The 21,639-nt window shown below is 43.9% G+C and overlaps 1 protein-coding gene across 1 annotated transcript in view; it reads right to left on the bottom strand.

Annotated features, from left to right (window-relative positions):
* Positions 1-16,603: 16,603 nt before the first annotated feature.
* NTPCR (nucleoside-triphosphatase, cancer-related) overlaps positions 16,604-21,639 on the bottom strand; it is a 53,418-nt gene continuing 48,382 nt past the window's right edge. The window contains exon 5 of the mRNA XM_089668552.1: positions 16,604-16,973. Coding sequence (XP_089524678.1) covers positions 16,908-16,973 — 66 coding nt within the window. The 3' untranslated portion in view covers positions 16,604-16,907. The remainder of the gene's footprint in view (positions 16,974-21,639) is intronic.

Below are 21,639 nucleotides of genomic sequence, written 5' to 3'. Positions count from 1 at the left end.
TGTGTTGCATGGAGTCAACCAACTTCTGGCACCTGTGAACAGGTATTCCAGCCCAGGATGATTGGACTACATTCCACAGTTCTTTTCTATTTCTTGGTTTTGCCTCAGAAACTGAAAGGTTTCTATTGGATAAAGATCCGGGGATTGGGCTGGCCACTCCATAACATCAATCTTGTTGGTCTGGAACCAAGATGTTGCAATTTTACTGGTGTGTTTGGGGTCGTTGTCTTGTTGGAACACCCATTTCAAGGGCATTTCCTCTTCAGCATAAGTATTCTGATGTATTCAAATTGATCCATGATCCCTGGTATGCGTTAAATAGGCCCAACACCGTAGTATGAGAAACATCCCCTTGATGCTTTCACAACCATGCTTCACTGTCTTCACAGTGTACTGCGGCTTGAATTCAGTGTTTGGGGGTCGTCTGACAAACTGTCTCCAGCCACTAGACCCAAAAAGAACAATCTTACTTTCATTGGTCCACAAAATGTTGCGCCATTTCTCTTTAGGCCAGTCAATGTGCTCTTTGGCAAATTGTAACCTCTTCAGCACATGTCTTTTTTTTAACAGTGGGACATTGCGGGGACTTCATGCAGATAGCTTGGCTTCACATAGGCATCTTCTAATTGTAACAGTACTCACAGGGAACTTTAGACATTCTTTGATCTTCGTGGAGCTGATTGTTGGCTGAGTCCTTGCCATTTTGGCTATTCTTCTATCCATTCAAATGGTAGTTTTTCGCTTTCTTTCACGTCTTTCAGGTTTTGGTTGCCATTTTAAAGCATTTGTGATCATTTTAGCTGAGCAGCCTATCATTTTCTGCACTTCTTTTTATGTTTTCCCCTCTCCAATCAATCTTTTAATCAAGGTACGCTGTTCTTCTGAGCAATGTCTGGAACGACCCATTTTCCTCAGAATTTCAGAGAGAAATGCACTGTAACCAGCATATACAACATTTGCTGCCTTCCTTCCTTAAATAAGGGCAATAATTGCCACCTGTTTTTCAAAGAATGAATGACCTCACTAATAGAACTCCACACTGCTATTATTTTGAACATGCCCCTTTCAATTAGTGATTCATTTACACAGAATCAGCAGCATGCATGTCATGACTGTTGGGTCTGTTGGATTTCTATTACTCTACTACACCCGCTAGTAAATTATTTGCCATATAGAAATATCATTTCTACCAGAAACAGTGATTGATCAGGTTAGTGATGTCTGACTGCTATTATTTTGAACACAACTGTATATATTAAAAAATAAAGAACACAATTGTGATCAAATACCACCAAAAGAAAGCTCTATTTGTGTAAAAAAAAGATATAAATGTAATTTGGGTACTGCTGTGCATTTGGGTGGCAATTGTACTGTCCTGGTGTTTTAGGGCCTCAAGAAATGAGACTGGCCGTCGGTACATCAGGATTGATCAATTTTAAAATATTGGTTTTTTTTTTTTTTACCAAAGACATGTAGCAGAATACATTTGACCTAAATTTATGAAGAATTTTGATCTTTTGATTTTTTTTTCATTGGATATATTTTATAACAGAAAGTAGAAAATATTGGGTTTTTTTGTGTAATAAAAAATAACAAAAACCCAGTGATGATCAAATACCATAGATGTGAAAAAAATATGTAAGCTTCATTTTTATGTACAGTGTTGCATGACCATGCAATTGCCAGGTAAAGTAGCAAAGTGCAAAATAGCAAAAAATGGCCTGGTCATGTAGGGGGTAAAACCTTTTGGAGCTCAAGTGGGTACATTATACACAGGTTCACCTTAATTGCTAACACTCACTTTGTATGTAAAACCATTTGCAAATCAACCCAAATATGTGCCCCATCTGCGTCAGTCATTTTCTAAAGTATTGGCTCTTAAAGAGAGATTCTTCTATATACCACAACAGGTAGAACAAAAGAATGTCTAGACAAACCCATAAAAGTGTCACATTGGTAGTATGTATGTGATGCTAAATGTTAATGAAATAAGTATGTACCATTAACAGAAATAACTATAGTGAACTCATTGCTGAATGTTCTCAGTGCTGATCATTGTTTCAGTGTGGGAAAGAATGACATGATTATAGTGCTTTTATATTATGAACACCAAAGAGCATTCCCAAATCACACACCTATAATTCTGTGCACACTGCAGAATTAATATACTTTCTATCTGGAAATACCCAAGCTAGTTTTCTATTAATGTAATTACATTTTTATCTCACTTTCTTAGATCATAAACAAGCAGTACAGCAAAGATGGATTATGGGAGCTTCTTGATCTTAAACATGTAACCTTCAGGGATGGTCGTAATCCTCAGACATGAAATATGAACAAAGCCTATCCCTCTATAGTGTGTACTTGTCTCAATTAGGATCACTAAGTGTCATTTCTGTCTGTTGCTTTGTTTCTCTGATATCAGCACGAATCACTGACAAGTTTTTCTGATACCAAAAGAAAAATCAGGACAAGTGAGAGACTTCCAGCAGAATGACTGCCTCTGCTCTGTTCCTGTGTGAAGGTGGGAGCAGGGGTGTATTTACCATGAGGCAAACAAGGCATTTGCCTAGGGTGGCATATTTAAGGGAGGGGGCAGCGCTGCACCCCAGCAGAAGTGCGGCAAATTCCGAAGCCCCAGCCGCTTGCTAGGGATTTGGATTTTTAAAATACTTGTCCCCTCAGCAGGCAAACTAAAACTTCCACGTTGCACCCGGTAGGAGAGAGGGCACAGCGTGGAAGTTTTAGTTTGTCTGCTGTATAGTACTAAAACAAACAATAAAATAGAGAGACAGAGATATATAGTCACTGTCCCTGGAGTAAATGGTTACTTTTGAGAAGTCTGTTTAGGCAGCCACCGTGTCAGGACTACTACAGGCAGAGCCCTGCCTTTGTATAGATGCAACGTATCCTCCAGGTGTGAGTAAAGCGTACAACTCACCACCTACTCAGTCAGTTGGACATAAAGTGACCTTGCCTTGAAGGTACAGTTCTGTACTGGAAGTCAATATGGCAGTCACAGTTAACAGTCTGTTCACATTGCTTTTTCTATAGGTTTTTTGGTTATTGGGCAATATTTAATATTTAAAGCGATACCCACTATTTTTTATGCCTCCATTTACATGGTTATTATAGTTATGATTGTTGGGTTCATATGGACCTTATTTTAAGGAGGCCAATGCTTATCTATTGATACTGTGTTATCCATCACCTTAATCGGACTTTTATTGTTAACACTTCTGGTAAAATTTTAGAGGTTATCTATGGCGTTTATACCTGGTGAAGATATTGAACAGGAAATACAAGAAGCTTTCCTTACTGAAAATTCTAAAATAACGACCGAGGATGAAGAAATTAAGACTCGGTCTAAACAGCATAAGAAATTAGTAATTAAGCATCTTAACCGGAAATGGGATGTTTGCGTCTTGTAAGCCTATATTAAACAAAATATCATTCCCCGAGGTGTAAGAAGTAAGGTGGTACCAGCTGAACATTTACACAATTTAAGATTTCTAAACAAATGGAAGGCTCTGTGTATTGAACTGACTCATTTGAAGAGGAAGAAGTCGTTCCAAAGGCAGTTTTTTTTGTTCTCACTCCAGATCGGTTGCTGAAGTCCAGGCTAGTGAAAGTGATTCAGAAAATGTATTTAAATCCATATCCTTTTTAGAACAAAGGGAGGGGGCCCTACCCACTACAGATCAGGTAGGAAGAGGAATACAAAAAAGAAAGGAGGAACAGGTGAAGGGAAAGTCACCTCAGGAGGGCAGAGGCAAGACAAGGAGTCAGAGCAGGTAGGTGTTAATAACTGTGGTGATCAGAAGGTTATTAACCTTTCTGAGTTTCCACTGAAGCAGGAACATATAAAATTATTAAATAAAGGAATGTATTTTTCCCCTATGACTTCAATGGATGAATTTGAAGTATTCAAAGATGTGAATTTATTCCTGAGGAAGGTGTTTCTCAGATTGATACATGAAAAAGCAGATGATCCTTCTGCATGTATACCAGAGTCATTCATTGAAGATAGAAAACTCTCGAGATGCTAATCTCTCTAGCTGAGGAAGGTGGAGTGTATGATGATGGTGGTGAAGATGATGACCAGGCACATTCGATAAGGAAAGTGAATTTAAAAATTAGATCTATGAAAATGCCTAAAATTCATAGTAACAGATGGATTGCAACGTTTCTAGACCTTGTGTCAACAGATTTAAAATCCCTGGAGTGGCAGATGCCTCTTGGTGATAATCTCACCAAATGTGAGAGAAGAGCTCTCAAAGAATTGCGAGAGGCTAAAGACATCATAATAAAAAGGAGTGACAAAGGGAGAAACGTAATATTAAAAGAACAAAACTATGTGAAGGAAGTCAAACGCCAATTAGGTGACTCTAATACATATCGTAAACTACCTGAATATCCATTCCCTATTCTGGTTAAAAAACTTAACTCCATATTAATTCTGGGGAAAGAAGCTAATTTACTTACTAAGAGAGAACTCGAATACCTTAAGGTTGATGAATTTAACTTTCTGTCCTTCTATATAATCCTTAAAATCCATAAGGATCCAAAAAATCTGCCGGGTCGACCAATAGTTTCTCGTATTCATGGCCCCCTTGAGAGATGATCTGTTTCTTAAGGAAATGGTTCCTAATCTAAAATCCTATGTTAGAGACACTAAAGATGTCCTGGCAAAAATCCAGGACTTGCTATTGGGGATTCCATTCTAGTAGGGGTTGACGCTGAGTCCCCTTATACGTCCATTCCTCATGTATGTGGATTAAGAGCTATCTGTTACTTTCTGGACATGCATTACCCGGATATGGGTGGGCAAAATGAATTTATTGTAGAACTTCTGGATTTTGCGTTGCATAATAATTTCTTTCAGTTCAACAATTGCTTCTATCAACAAATTAGAGACACAAGTATGCCTGCATCTGGGGTTCTGGGAAGAGAAGCTTGTCTACCGACTGTCACTATTCCTCACCCATGTCAAAATATGGTTGAGATATATTGATGACATTTTCCTTGTCTGGAGGGGGAATGTTGAGGATTTGAATCTATTTATAGATGAATTGAATTATAATGCAATGAACATTAAGCTTAGCTATGTCTATGATAGATTTAAAATTTTGTTTCTGGATCGCAATATTAGGCATGAGAATGGTAAATTGGTGACAAATACTTTTCGAAAACCTACAGCAGCTAATACATTATTAGAGGCTGGAAGTCATCACCCACGTTCTATAATTATTGGTACCCCAATTGGGCAGTTTCTGCGGTGTTGCAGGAATTGTTCTGATAATGAGGCACGAGATCTATATAAGAGGTTTAGGGAGCGAGGGTACTCACATTCTCAAATCAGGAAGGCAAGGAAAAGAGCATATGGAACTGATAGGAAAACATTATTGGCCCCCAAGGAAGATCTTAATAAAAATATTCAGAGTCAAAATTCTCAACCAGTCAGGATGATAACTCAGTATGGAGCACAGTGGAAAGAAGTTAAAAAGGTGCTAGAAAAACATTGTAGGATACTTATGCAATGTCCTAAACTTAGAATTGTAGGTGATCATCCACAGATGGTGGCAAGGAGAGCGCCAAATCTTGGTGATCGCCTTATCCATTCTGATTATAACCCCATGGAGCAGATTACCTGGTTAACCTCCCGTACAAAAGGAATGTTTAGTTGTGGTAAATGTCAGATGTGTAGATATGTTGATCGCACAGGTTCTCAGATTCAGGTAATAGAGTTCAACATAGAATCCAGAGCCTTATCAATTGTTCTACATCCAAAGTTCTTTATATGTTGACATGCCCATATAATAAGATTTATGTGGGGAAAACCAAGAAGCAACTTAAAATACGTATAGGTGAACATTTTAGGGACATCAAGTCTAAAGAACCAGATAGTAATCTGGCTCAACATCTTCTGAAATTCCATTGCAGTAAACTGGAGGCGACTAAAGTGAAAGGATTTTATGCCCTTCATTTTCCATTAAGAAGAGGAGAATTTGATAGGGAATTGTTAAAATGTGAAAAACACGTGGATTTACAAACTGAATACTCTGCATCCTAAAGGGTTAAATGTAGAACTAGACCTCCAAGTTTTCCTGCATTATTGAATCCTTAGGGAATCTGACTGGCCTAGTATGTTTTCTCACTGGCTAAGTTTGGTATATGTTAATGCTGAATATCCCTTGTTCTTTCTTGCTCATTACAGATGTATTAGTCTATTTATCCTCTTGCTTTGAAATGCATTGATTGTTTGTATTGACCGTTTTAATTGATGTACTAATGAGTCTGCTAACTTGTCTCCCATTGGTCCTGACGAAGCTGAGTAAGATATGCCTACCGTGAAACGCACTGATGTCATACGTCTGGCCACGCACAACGGATTCACGCTCCCAGTCTCGGGTTGGGATATGGAGCACCACGCAATTTTCCGGTACAGACCTTCCGCAACGGTGCACCTTTCTGGAAGCAGGGCTTTGCCGTTGGGGACCCTGACACGGAGGCTGCCATCACAAATACTTTTCGAAAACCTACAGCAGCTAATACATTATTAGAGGCTGGAAGTCATCACCCACGTTCTAATTAATGGTATCCCAATTGGGCAGTTTCTGTGGTGTGCCGAGGACATACAAATGTACCTCTCCACCCCTCACCTCAACCCCTCACTCTCTGCCCGCATCGCCCACCTCTTGAAAGATATATCAGACTGGATGTCGCTCCATTTCCTCAAGTTAAACCTGTCCAAAACTGAGCTTCTAGTTTTCCCCCCAGCCCGCGCCCCCCCCCCCCATCACGACTAGCAACGCCACCATCAATCCCACCCCACACGCCAAAGTCCTGGGTGTCACCCTGGACTCAAACCTTTCCTTCCAACCTCATGTCCAATCACTATCAAAGTCATGCAGGCTCCACCTTCGCAACATCTCCAAGATACGTACATTCCTCACACCAGACACTACTAAACAACTCGTACACTCCCTTATTATCTCACGCCTAGACTACTGCAACTCCCTTCTCACTGGCATACCCAAACAAATGCTATCCCCACTCCAGTCTATCCTGAACTCAGCAGCTAGACTCATCCACCTCACCAACCGCTCCACTTCTGCCACCCCCCTCTGCCAGTCCCTTTACTGGCTCCCTATTGCCCAATGCATTAAATTCAAACAACTAAATCTGACATACAAAGCCATTCACAACGCTGCCCCGAACTACCTAACCGACCTGATACCCAAATACCACCCTACCCGTGCCCTTCGCTCCTCACAGGGCCTCCTACTCTCCAGCTCCCTAGTCTCCTCCTCCCATGCCCGACTGCAGGACTTCTCCAGGACTTCCCCCATCCTCCGGAACTCCCTACCCCAATCCATCAGACTGTCACCTACCCTCCTCACCTTCGTTGCAACTATACGAAGGCAGTGCTCTGCCTATAGAAGTCCTGACACGGCAGCTGCTTAAACGGACATCACAAAAGGTAACCATTTACTCCAGGGATGGTGACTATATATCTCTATATTAAGTTGGTGAGCTGCATATTCCACCTGTATTTCGATGACATGTCACTTATATCAAAGGACATCACTTTGTTATATTTGTTGACCCTTTGTGGGTCTCACAAGACTACTACTGTACGATACATACAGTATATGTATATTGATCTCGGCGATTAGCCAAAGGGGCCACATACTATCTGGGCTGCATCCAGTGCCTTATCTGCCACCACTTTGTTACATGTGTATGCACACTGACTCTTCTCACCCATGTCGTATATCAGGAATATATTCACCATGTGACCTCTCCTTAAGTGGGGCCTGTTTCCCTGTTTCCCTGATAGTAGAGGTTACACCTGCTCCAACATTTTATTTTCTATTGGTCCTACAGCACTGTTACTGTATCTCCCATACCAATATATGTATCCTATTTCCGGTGGTGCACCCTGATGTGTTTGCTGTATAGGCAAAAGACCTTTGAGTCATTCCTTTCACAGCATACTTTTTGAGCTTGGCCTAGCCATGATATCTCTCCATTTTATTTTTTGTTTTTAGGTTGTTTTGTATTGTCATTGAGGTGATGGCTACCTTGCAGTCTTTACTGTTTCATATTGCTATTTTGCTAATAAAAGCATCACGATTACAGTCACATGTATCACATTGTCCTTTATGTAACCGCTTTTCTTCTGTGAACAGTCTGTTCACATTGCTTTTTTCATTGGTTACTGGGCAATATTTAAAGCGATACCCACCATTTTTATGCCTCCATTTACATGGTTATTATACTGTAATGGTAGCCCCTGTCCGAGTGGTCAGGACCTATAGCTTAGTGTAGCGTCACCTATAGCCGACCCCATTCCTATAAGCCAAGCAAGCCTAGCCGACTGATATGTGGCTGCCCCCAGGAATGCCGTGTTCACTGGCCAGGAAGAACAAATGAATTCCTGTGGTTTTAGTTCAGTTGTGAGTTGTTCTGGGGATGACTGGGACTGGTGTCTTATGGGAAAGTATTAAGTGGAAGGTGCAGATGGGCCCCTTTTAGGTGGCAGGCAGAGACATGGTCTGCAAACAGGCAAAGGATTGGTCCAGACAGCAGGCAGAAATATGGTCACCAAACAGGCTAGGGTTAATACAGGGGGCAAGCAGAAGCAACACTGCCCTAGTGTGGAGGTGATCAGGACCACTATTACTTATTGCACTGGCTCTTATGACACTGTACTTGATGTGGTGGTGATTAGAGACACTGTTGATGGCTGCACTGGCTCTGGTGACACTGGCCTGGTTAGTGAGCAGGAACACTGTTGCTGGCTTACACTGGAGTGGTGCCACTGGGACTGGTGTGGCTAGCGATCAAGAACACGTTTGCTGGGATACACTGATCAGGTGACACTGGGACTGAAAACATACTAAGAAAATGCCACAATAAATAGGTGGATCACATGGAATGACTCTGTTAGGGATCCGGGTGGGACCAGAAATGTGTGGACTGACACAGGGAAGTAGCAGGCTTCAAGAACACAGGCGTAGTCAGGGCTGGAGAGGTGGAATGGTCAGGCAGGCCGTTTGGTACTGTTAAGCCGCCTGGCAGAGTCTCTAGCAGCCCACCGCACGGACGCCCTCAGGGCGCGGGGTCTAATTCCCAGCCTGCTGTTCACCAGGGCCCCTGATGGTGGGGATGGACTTGGTGCAGACTGGAACCAGGTCGCGACCCCCGAGTGCGACCTGCGGTGGTAGAGAGTACTGACGGGAGTGCAGGAACGGAATCTAATTCGGAAGAGGCAGACAGATACACTGGTCTGATCCGAGCTGGATGGATGGATGGAAGGTCGGGTACAGTATGCGTGGTCAGACAGGCCAGGTCGGTATTATGCGGGCAGCGAGGTACAAGAGGAGCGAGCTAAAAATGGTCAGGTCATAAGCCAGGTTCAGCAGGATGCAAGCAAATACACTACCAGGGATGAGACGGAAGAGTAGTCAGGCAAGCCAGGGGTTAAACAGGAGAAGAGCAGGATCAGTAACAAGCAGAGGTCGGCAACGGAGTATACAGCAACACAGGAACAGGATACAGGATACAAGGGCTCATGGGAAACATTTACACCAAGGCACAGATCTGAGTCCATTCCTGACAGTACCCCCCCCCCCTCAAGGAGCGGCCTCAAGTCCCTAGTGGGCAAAATGTTCCACCGCCCGGGTCAGGTAACTGGCTGGCTATCTTATTGCCGGAGTCAACCGGCTGGCTGGGTTTCCTGCTGGCAGACTTCTCTTTATGTAGGGGAACCCAGGAAGGCAGGTCGCTGGACACAGGATTTCCAGGAGCAGGCTGGGAATCAGTTATTGGCCAGTTTAGCTGGACATCAGGGGCTGGCACAACAGGCTGCACAGCGGACAGAGGCACATCAGGCTGCGCAACGGGCGGAGGCACGCCAGGCCGAGCAGCAGGCACCAGGCCACCAGGCAGGGCGGCGGGCACCGGGCAACCAGGCGGAGCGGCAGGCACCGGGCCACCAGGCGGAGCGGCGGGCACCGGGCCACCAGGCGGAGCGGCGGGCACCGGGCCACCAGGCAGGGCGGCAGGCACCGGGCCCCCAGGCGGAGAAGCAGGCACCGGGCCATCTGGCAAGGCAGTGGGCACCAAGTCACCAGGCGTGACAGCTGGCTCTGAGTCAACTGGCACGACAGCGGGCATCGGGTCACCAGGTATGACAACGGGCACTGGGTCATCAGGCATTGGATCGTCTGGCTCAACAGCGGGCATCGGGTCACCAGGCATGACAGTGGGCACTGGGTCATCAGGCATTGGATCGTCTGGCAAGACTGCGGGCACCGAGTCATCTGGCAAGACCGCGGGCCCCGAGTCACCAGGCACAACAGCGGGCTCTGAGTCAACTGGCGGAACAGCGGGCACCGAGTCGTCTGGCAAGACTGCGGGCACCGAGTCGTCTGGCAAGATCGCGGGCTCCGAGTCAACTGGCGGAACTGCGGGCATCGAGTCGTCTGGCAAGACTGCGGGCACCGAGTCGTCTGGCAAGACCGCGGGCACCGAGTCGTCTGGCGGAACAGCGGGCACCGAGTCGTCTGGCAAGACTGCGGGCACCGAGTCGTCTGGCAAGACCGCGGGCACCGAGTTGTCTGGCAAGACCGCGGGCACCGAGTCGTCTGGCAAGATCGCGGGCACCGAGCCGTCTGGCAAGATCGCGGGCACCGAGTCAACTGGCGGAACAGCGGGCATCGAGTCGTCTGGCAAGACTGCGGGCACCGAGTCGTCTGGCAAGACTGCGGGCACCGAGTCGTCTGGCAAGACCGCGGGCACCGAGTCGTCTGGCAAGACCGCGGGCACCGAGTCGTCTGGCAAGACCGCGGGCACCGAGTCGTCTGGCAAGACCGCGGGCACTGAATCAACTGGCGGAACAGCGGGCACCGAGTCGTCTGGCAAGACTGCGGGCACCGAGTCGCCTGGCAAGACTGCGGGCACCGAGTCTGGCAAGACTGCGGGCACCGAGTCGTCTGGCAAGACTGCGGGCACCGAGTCGTCTGGCAAGACTGCGGGCACCGAGTCGTCTGGCAAGACTGCGGGCACCGAGTCGTCTGGCAAGATCACGGGCTCCGAGTCAACTGGCGGAACAGCAGGCATCGAGTCGTCTGGCAAGACTGCGGGCACCGAGTCGTCTGGCAAGACCGCGGGCACCGAATCAACTGGCGGAACAGCGGGCACCGAGTCGTCTGGCAAGACTGCAGGCACCGAGTCGTCTGGCAAGACTGCGGGCACCGAGTCGTCTGGCAAGACCGCGGGCACCGAATCAACTGGCGGAACAGCGGGCACCGAGTCGTCTGGCAAGACTGCGGGCACCGAGTCGTCTGGCAAGACCGCAGACACCGAATCAACTGGCGGAACAGCGGGCACTGAATAGTCTGGCAAGACTGCGGGCACCGAGTCGTCTAGCAAGATCGCGGGCACCGAGTCAACTGGCGGAACAGCGGGCATCGAGTCGTCTGGCAAGACTGCGGGCACCGAGTCAACTGGCGGAACAGCGGGAATCGAGTCGTCTGGCATAATAGGATCATCAGGCTGGGTAAGGGCATCAGGCTGGGTAAGGGCATCAGGCTGAATTGTGGGCGCCGAGGCACCAGGCTGCACCACGGAAGGCAGGTTCTCAGATGGCAGGCTGACCGGTTTGGATACTGGCAGGATGGTATTGGTTAAAAAGAATTTTCGCCTTTTCCTGGTTTTAGTTACCGGAGTACTGTAAGTAAGTGCAGGTTTGTAAACGGATGGAGCAGCTGAAGACAGGGAAGAGCCAGAGGATGGAACAAAGGAGGGAGCAGTTGCTACAGAGGGCTTCTTTACAGGGTAAAAGGCAGGATAGGTGCAGCGAGTGGGAACAGGGGACTGACATGTGGTAGCTAGCAGAGTATACTGGGCTGTCACCGGGGTGCTGTGGGAACTGGAGGAAGAGAGCTTTGAGCAGAGTAATGGTTAGAAGCAGGACTGGGTTGTTGCAAGCTGACTGAGGCTGGATGTAACAAATCTGTCCATGTCTGCAGTACTGGCTGAACAAAGCTCAGCTTACACAAAGCCTGTCTGGTCAAAGACTGCACTGCGTTTATACAATCCCTAAGCACCTGTTGTGAACATGCAGAATAATGCTCCAAGAAGCACTCCGGATCATCCTCTAATAACCATACCAGGGACTCTACCTGGTCTGCACTAAATGGCGGCAAAAAGTCATCCCTTCCCTCAGGGGCACCAGACGAAGCCAACTCTGCACAAACCTGAATTAATGGCTGCACCTCAGAGAACTCTGTGCCCTGATCCACTAGAAAATGAGCGATCCGTATGCATTCTAGCAGCTGATCCCTGGTATACTCCTGCAGAGTCTCATAGGCATAATCTCTGTCATCAAAGACTAGCAGACACAAATATACAACATCCTCAGGATGCATCCTTCACAACAATAAGCCAAGATGGCTTCCCTGTGCAGCCACTTCTGGTCAGGACTGGCCTTGGTGTTTGGTTAGGGATCCGGGTGTGACCAGAAATGTGTGGACTGACACAGGGAAGTAGCAGGCTTCAAGAACACAGGCGTAGTCAGGGCTGGAGAGGTGGAATGGTCAGGCAGGCCGTTTGGTACTGTTAAGCCGTCTGGCAGAGTCTCTAGAAGCCCACCGCACGGACGCCCTCAGGGCCCGGGATCTAATTCCCAGCCTGCTGTTCACCAGGGCCCCTGATGGTGGGGATGGACTTGGTGCAGACTGGAACCAGGTCGCGACCCCCGAGTGCAACCTGCGGTGGTAGAGAGTACTAACAGGGGAGTGCAGGAACGGAATCTAATTTGGAAGAGGCAGACAGATACACTGGTCTGATCCGAGCCGGATGGATGGATGGAAGGTCGGGTACAGTATGCGTGGTCAGACAGGCCGGGTCGGTATTATGCGGGCAGCAAGGTACAAGAGGAGCGAGCTAAGAATGGTCAGGTCACAAGCCAGGTTCAGCAGGGTGCGAGTAAATACAGTACCAGGGATGAGACGGAAGAGTAGTCAGGCAAGCCAGGGGTTAAACAGGAGAAGAGCAGGATCAGTAACAAGCAGAGGTCGGCAACGGAGTATACAGCAACACAGGAACAGGATACAGGATACAAGGGCTCATGGGAAACATTTACACCAAGGCACAGATCACAGGCCTGGTCATTCCTTAAATACACCTGCTGTAATCAGCCCCAGGTTTTGGCAGACTGCAGAAGTGAGCTTCTGGCTGCTGAGAGCACCCGCTGGTCAGCCCTGGTACTGCAGCCCACACGGCAGGTGAGTCCCACCACCAGTGCTGAGTCCATTCCTGACACTCTCTGTCTCATCATATATAAAGATGTGGGTTATAACCGAGGGAGACTATAGCATAAAGAAACAACCATGAAGAGAGGCTGTGAAGAAACGGTTTTAGATGAACCCAGGCAGAGTAGTTCAAAATACAAAAAATTATTTATTATAAATCTCACAGTAAGGTGAAACCTTGCAAGGTGAAAACACACACACCACAAATATTAAAAGAATCAACAATCCGGATTGCGATATCCACTGGCTACTATAGTATGCCAATCATCACGAATATATTCTAATCAATATATAGTAAACACAACCCTGTAGTGGAATCACACAGCAATTCAATAATTAGCTTTACTAAAGCAAAAGATAAATCATCAACATCATAAAGAGTAACCATGTTAGATAAAAAAAATTGGTAGACATCTGAATGATATAGGTTCCTATCATCCTGTGAAAAGGAAATACTAAGGATCAAGTACATAATCCAGAGGAACAAAAATCAGTCAGTCCCATATTCATGTATGTACATCATAAAGGTAAAAAATTATGTTGTGAAGCAATCGTTATATAGTCATCAGGGACTGCAGGAAAATACATGCCAATTCCAGCGGAAATATAAGTTGTCATGGATGTAAAAATCAAAAAATAAACCGTTGACATCATAGGTAATGACCTAGTTGGAAGAAAAAATATAGATGGGAATCTGAGTGATATAGGTTTCGGTCATCCTATGCATAGGAGATAGTGAGGATCACGTCTAGTCCACAAGAACACAATTCAGTCAATCCAGCATCCGTGAAAATATAACAGAGGTCAGATATGATGTTATAAAGCAGTCATTGTAGACTAATCATGTGCTGAGGATCATAGATTGCAGGAAAAAACATGTCAGTTCCAAAAGAAGTACAAGTGATTATAGATGTTGGGCTTCAGATGACACAAGGGTAAGAGCAGGACAGCATGTTGGAGATATGGAGGCAACCATACGTTGCGAGATCGTAATTGCGTCACTCACCAGTGGTGTATCTGACACTTCATGACTTTGTGGTGGATGTAAGATCTCGGACACTGGGACTGGCATGGTGACAATCAGGTACCCTGTTGCTTGCTTCCACTGGTCTGAGGAGACTGGGGACTATTGTGGCAGCAATCAGGAACAATGTTGCTGGCTTACACTAGTCTGGTGAATCTGGGACAAGGTAGTTATACTGCATCAGCAAGATCTCCCCCAGGAGATTTCAAAGCAGACTGGGTTTCAAGGTGTGCTGTTCAGACTCTTTTAAAAAATCACAAGGAAATGGGCAACGTTGAGGAGCGTAGACCCAGTAGTCAGCCAAGGAAACTTAATGCAGCAGATGAAAGACATCATGTCCCGTTGAAGTGCCATCAGCACAGAACTGGATGGGAACCAGTGGGACCCAGGTACACCCATCTACTGTCCAGAGAAGTCTGGCCAGAATAGGTCTCCTTAGAAGAATTGTGGCCAAAAAGCCACACCTCCGACATGGAAACAAGGCTAAGCGACTCAGCTATGCACCAAAACATAGGAACTTGAGTGCAGAATAATGGCAGTAGATGCTCAGGAGTGATGTCAAAATTTGAAATATTTGGATGTATCAGGAGGCAGTTTGTTCACTGAAGGACTGGACAGAGGTACAATAATGAGTGTCTGCAGGTAACAGTGAAGCATGGTGGAGGTCCCTTGTAAGTGTGGGGCTGCATTTCTGTAAATGGAGTTGGAGATTTGTTCAGGGTCAATGGTGTTATCAGTACTGAGAAATACAGGCAGATACTTATCCATCATGACATTCCTTTAGGGATGAGTGTGATTGGCCCCAAATTGATTCTGCAGCAGGACAATGACCCCAAACATACAGCCTATGTCATTAAAAACTATCTTTAGTGTAAAAAAGAACAAGGAGTCATGGAATTGATGGTTTGGCCTCCACAGAGCCCTGGTCATCATCAGAGTCTGTTTGGGATTACATAAGAGACAAAAGGATATGAGGCAGCCTACATCTACAGAAGATCTGTGGTTAGTTCTCCAAGATGATTGGAACAACCTACCTACTGAGTTTCTGTAAAAACTGTGAGCAAGAATTGATGTTGTTTTGAAGGCAAAGGGTGGTCACACCAAATATTGATTTGATTTACTTCATATTTTTGTTAATTGATAAAAGTAAACTATTAAAGCAGTAGTAAACACCGCTAGTACCTACAGGTCAGCTTACAATAAACAAGGAATATCTCCCATCTTGCCTAGCTTTACAAAAAATTCCAGGACAGTAGAGTACCCCTACTGAAAATGATGGGGGAGGTAAGAATGTGAATGGGCCCAGAAGCTAGAATGGTTCTGATGATGTCTGAAACCTGCACAATGTGAGCATGCAGGTGTGTCAGCTGAAGTGGTTAAGATGCACACTTTAGTGAAACATAAGGTCCTTCAGGTTTCATATAATTCTGAGAATGTTTATGTGGATTTCAGAACCTGATTTACAAAGGGGGAAAATAAATTACAATAATTAATAAAACACAACTATTTTTTCAGTTGAAATACTTGAATAGTAATCCACTTGAGCGATTACTATGTGGGTGTATGAAGGAAAAAAAACTGCTGTGTATTATTGTTGGTTTTTATTACTCTTCTTTGTAACTTTGTTTATAGATTTGTAGGTTTTGCAATTGTGTAAAGCCTGAGGTAGAGACCCAATGAGTCCCAAAAACTTGCATCTTTCTTAACTTAAGTTACACAATAAAGGCTATTACCAACACTTCAAACTTTCAGTTATTACATGGGAAACACTGGTATTCTGAAAGTCCAAGCTGGTATCAACATATTGGTACCAGTACAGGCAGTCCCTGAGTTACAAACATCCAACTTACATATGGCTCATACTTAAGAAGGGAGGCAGCTTGACATCACACTGGTCCTGGAAATCGCCGGGAGGCCATCTTGCTGTTCACCACATGCTGCAACCTACTGTCCGGCGGACCTGTCAGCAATCCACATCACTGCATGGCCAGTTAACCATTCCCTATGCTATCCAAAACTTAAAAATCATTGGAGTTACACTCAAAAAATGTACTTGTTCCAACTTACATATAAATTCAGCTTAAGAACAAACCTACAGAACCTATCTTGTTCTTAACCTGGGGACTGCCTGTATAATAGAAACATAATTAAACAATTTTTCAGTTCAGAATATGAAAATTGCAGTCTCTACATGCCTGCTCACCCTTGCCCTATCATTCGGTAGGTAAATGGATAACAATAAAACATACCCAAATAACTGAATAGAATAGACAGTTTAATCAAAGAAAACACACATTGTATTTACAAAAGAACTTAATGCTATGCTTTTGGTTTCACTTAATGGACTGGAGTCTTTTTTCAACCTATGTTACTATGGGGCATATTTATAAAGCAGTGCATGTGAGGTTCAGTAAATGTTCATTGATAGTGAATCAATGTCATTTAAAACACATGCATCTGCAGAGAATATTTTGCGAATGTCAGATACAATGGTTTATAAATATACGCTTATGTAATCAGTGTTAAAGTTCCACTCCTCTTCTGAACCACAGCCCTTCTTATATGCAGTTCTGTACAGTGGTCACAATTTCTTGCAGCATGGCATCTCTATTTTCTCTTGTAATCTAAAATGAAAAATGAAATATATTAAACAATGTTTACAGATTTAACGCTCTTCTATGAATAGCTTTTATTCTGCAAAATGGGCTTTGCATGAAAATAAAAAACTTACCACTATTTATTAGTGCCCCCTGACCCATGTAAAACGACAAAGTCTAATGAAGCTCCTTTTTGTTTCAGAAATGTGCTAAATTCAACTAAACAACTTTTTTGAAAATTGATCTGTTTGCACTTTGTATTTCAAGACAGAAAAGATCTTCATATTGTATCAAGTTGAAATCTAAACTTCTTTTGGAGGCCTTAATTAGAAAGGAATAGTAAAAGTAAGAGAGCAGTTCCTTCATATTTTCCCAAGACTGCTTTTACAAAAATAGCATTTCTCTAAGAACATTTGTATATGAGTACTTTATCTGAATACAGGGATGCTGCGTAAGTGCATTTTTATGTAAGAGAACACAGTCACAATTGTAAAAGACAAATGCTGCACCTTTCTCTTTGGGTATTTTAGTTATCCTGTTTTCTTAAATACAGGAACATTGCATGTTTGTTCTTTGTGTTAAAGCAAATCTGTTGCTGTGTTAAGAAAAATCAAAATCTCAGACTGTAAAAGAAGAAACTTTGTACTTACGTTTCTGTTGGGTGTGCTAATTTTTTTTCTTTTTTAAAGGACACTATGTGCTATTATTATCCAAAACATTTGGATGTGTGCCCTTCTGGACAAATCAGATCACCCAGCAGGCAACAAGATATTTGACAGATCCAAAAGAGTTGGATAGCAGCAAAACCCAAAAGTCTTCAAGAGTGCAAAGACTGTAATCTGATTGTAATGTGTAAAATAACCAGTACAGGCAGTCCCTGAATTACAAACATCCAACTTACATACTACTCATACTTAAGACGTCATGCTGGATCTGCAAACTGATGGGCAGCCATCTTGCTGCTCACCACATGCTGCCACCTACTGTCCAGCAGACAAGTCAGCCATCCCACATCACTGCATGACTAGTTAACCCTTCCGTATGCTATCCAAAATGTAAAAATAATTTTTGGCCTGGAGTTAAACTTGAGAAAAATGTACCTGTTCCAACGTACATACAAATTCAACTTAAAGTAGAGCTCCACCCAAAAGGGGAAGTTCCGTTTAAGGACTGGTCCCCTGCTCCCTGTTAAAGATTGGCACCTTTGGAAAGTAGGGGGGAGAGCAGGTACCCCTGTTTGAAAAGTACCCGCTTCCACTTCAATCGCCTAGGCGATCAGAAGTTGTAGTTGTCCTCTTCCACCCCCCTACCTGTAGTCTTTTGGGACATGTGACAGGGACTATGGGACCATTCAGAAAGTGCAGCGCTACCCGCACATGCACAGTAGGCACCTGGCTGTGAAGCCGCAAAACTGTCAAAGCCGGGTGCCCACACAGAAGATGCCGGTGCCGGGAACACCGGAAGGCCAGTGAAACAGGCTCCGGGAAGGACACCGCGGAATCGAGAGACAGGTGAGTGGCTGTTTTTTAAAAGTCAGCAGCTACAGGTTTTGTAGCTGCTGACTTATTTTTTTTACAGTTTAACTGGAACTCCGCTTTAAGAACAAGCAGAATCTTTTTGTAACTTGGTGACTGCCTGTACTACATTATTTTTTTAACATTTTAGACTGTGGTCAGCTTATAATATAAAACGAACAGGGAACTTACTAAAAGAGTGCTCCAAATAAAAGGCTCTCATGTCTCCTCCCATTCCACCTGTGCCTCTTCTAACAGACAGTGTATCACCCATCTCAGTCACTTGGGCCTCCTGAACCCAGCTGCTCCTGCTGTGGTCTCAACCAACTTTGTGCACTCAACACCACTAACAAATCTCTTTTTCATTGTTTAATCAAAGGTCACACAGGAACACTTTTTCTTCAGCTACAAGAACTCAGAACTACATGGCACCTTCTCATCCACCATCTACTCTGGATAGACAAGGACCTGGCCTTTTGATTCCAGGTCTCTTCTCCACTACACCATACCACAACACGCATAGTGCATTGCTTTCTCTTGTGAATAAATCAAAGAGTGCGCTAAATATAAGTAAATACAAAAATTATTAGTTTAAAATAATGATGTCCGTGATAGAAAAAATTTTATATAAAAGTCCATCCACCAAAACAAAGTAATTAAATAGTTCTGAAATCTTGTATAAATCAAACACCATGCAAAAAAAATCCACCACCGAATGAAATGGGTACACTCACCAGAGCTCCATGCTGACCAGATTATAAATCAGCAAAGATAGCATTTGCTCTGGGAGCGATGATCAGCAGAAGTAATCCAAACTGGGAGCAATATACTGCAAGCAGCCAAACAAAATCATTCCGCCCCGTGAGGACGTTGGATAACGAAACTAGTAGGGCGGGGCTTCTTTTGGATGTGACGTCCGGATGCTCCTCGTAGACTGTCGGCTGTGAGGTTCGTCCCTGTTTTTTTGAGGCTGTCATTGCTGGTGTCAACTAGACACCCTGTTTGTGAGTGCATTTCTGACGTTTTAATAAAACATTTTGGTTTTAAACGTACTGCACCATGATTTCCTTTTTTGATTCCCCGAACATGATCTATGGTATGGAGACGTGATGACTACCTGCTGTTAAAGGCTATTCCATATTGTGCTGACTGGCTGCTTGCAGTATATTGCTCCCAGTTTGGATTACTTCTGCTGATCATAGCTCCCAGAGCAAACGCTATCTTTGCTGACTTATAATCTGGTCAGCATGGAGCTCTGGTGAGTGTACCCATTTCATTCGGTGGTGGATTTTTTTTGCTCGGTGTTTGATTTATACAAGATTTCAGAACTGTTTAATTACTTTGTTATGGTGGATGGACTTTTATATAAAAAATTTTCTATCACGGACATCATTATTTTAAACTAATAATTTTTGTATTTACTTATATTTAGCGCACTCTTTGATTTATTCACATTTTTACCTTTTTTTGGTTAGGAGTGCAGCTTTTGTTCTATTTAGTTTGTGGCGCTTTTTTTTCTCTCTATTTCTCATATTATTATTGCTTTCTCTTGACCTAAAAAATTAACAAATTAAAGAAAAAGCAAGCAACATGGATAACTCTTTAAAGATGATTTACGATATTGGCACACTGGATTCCAAAAATATTGCTTACCCATGCTACATACAACCTGAGTACCAAAACCTGTGCAATATTTGATACTCAACATGACTTTTTGGGATCTAAGTCTGAAGGTAGGTGAGATCACCCCTTCCAAAGTGCCACAGGTGGAAGACAGGTATTAGGTCAGTATATTTAGCGTCTTTTTTTATTTAAAGCAGCTATTCTTGATAGTGAAGAGGATTTTGATAAAGTGGACCTTGCATTAAAAAAATAAAAAAATGCAATGTCCACTTTAAAGCGGTATTAAACCCAATATCAAAAATGTAATATATTGTAGCTTACCAATTATTAGATGTGATGGCTGAATCTCCCCCCCTCGGTTTTTACCTGGTAATCTGGCCAGTAACACACCTTTTGTATTGGATGAAGGAGCACAGAGGCAACTTTGGACAGTGACATGGTCAGTCTGGGGGGAGGGGAGTGTTAGATGTACTAGCAGATTTAGATACACTAACAAATTGAAGCCAAAATCCAACTCACACAGCAGTTACAACAAGTAGAGTTTTTTGTGTGTGTGCGCGTTTTTTTTTTTTTTTTTTAAATTAGTGACAATGCTCACAGAAACCACCAATTATTAAAGGGAGTTCCGCATACTTACTGCTCCAACAGTAAAAAAAAACCCTCTACACCATTTAAGGTTGAACCATTTCTCATCCAACCTCACTGAGTGGCCATGTGTCTTCTTGAGTGACTTGAGACCGAATAGTTTCCTCCTGATGTTGGAATGATCATTAGGATATTCGAAGATTGCCCCTCATATCCCCTCTTAAGCTTATCTTTTCCAAAAAGAATAAATGCAATGTTTGTAATTGTTTGACCAGCCCCTTTATTAGTTTTGCTGCCTTTCTCTGAACTCTTTCCAGTTCCAGCACATCCTTCATGAGGACTGTTGACCAGAACTGGACAGCAAACTGAAAACGCAGCCGGACCAGAGTTTGTAAAGTGGTAGAATTATAGTTTTATCTCTTGAATAAATACCCTTTTTTAATACATGCTAATATTTTACTGGCCTTGCTTGCTACAGCTTGGCACTGCATGCTATTGCTGAGTCTGCCATCAACTAGGACCCCCAGATCTTTTTCCTTGATTCCCTCAGAGGTTCTCCCCCTAGTGTGTAGCGTGCATTCGTATTTTTACCTCCCAAGTGCATTATTTTACTTTTACCTACATTGAACCTTCTTTGCCCACCCCTGTATTTTATCAAGGTCTTCCTGTAAAGTTGCTGTATCCTGTTCTAAAGCTATTGCCCTGCCTAGCTTAGTATCATCAGCAAACACTGAGATTGAACTATTTATCCCAATCTCTATTTCATTTATACACCCTGTTCCAAATTATTATGCAAATTCTATTTAAGTGTCACAAAGATTATATATTTTGTTTTTCAGTTTAACTCATGGATGGCATTGTGTCTCAGGGCTCTTTTGATCACTGAAAACAATCTCGGACACCTTTGATAATTAGATTGGCAGGTGAGCCCAATTTAAGGTAAAACTACTAAAGGAGGGTGTTCCACATTA

Source organism: Staurois parvus, unplaced genomic scaffold (assembly GCF_062004578.1).
Source record: "Staurois parvus isolate SC_StPar_1 unplaced genomic scaffold, SC_StPar_1.0 ptg000059l, whole genome shotgun sequence".
NCBI classification, from domain to species: domain Eukaryota; kingdom Metazoa; phylum Chordata; class Amphibia; order Anura; family Ranidae; genus Staurois; species Staurois parvus.
This window is presented reverse-complemented; position numbering and strand designations above follow the sequence as displayed.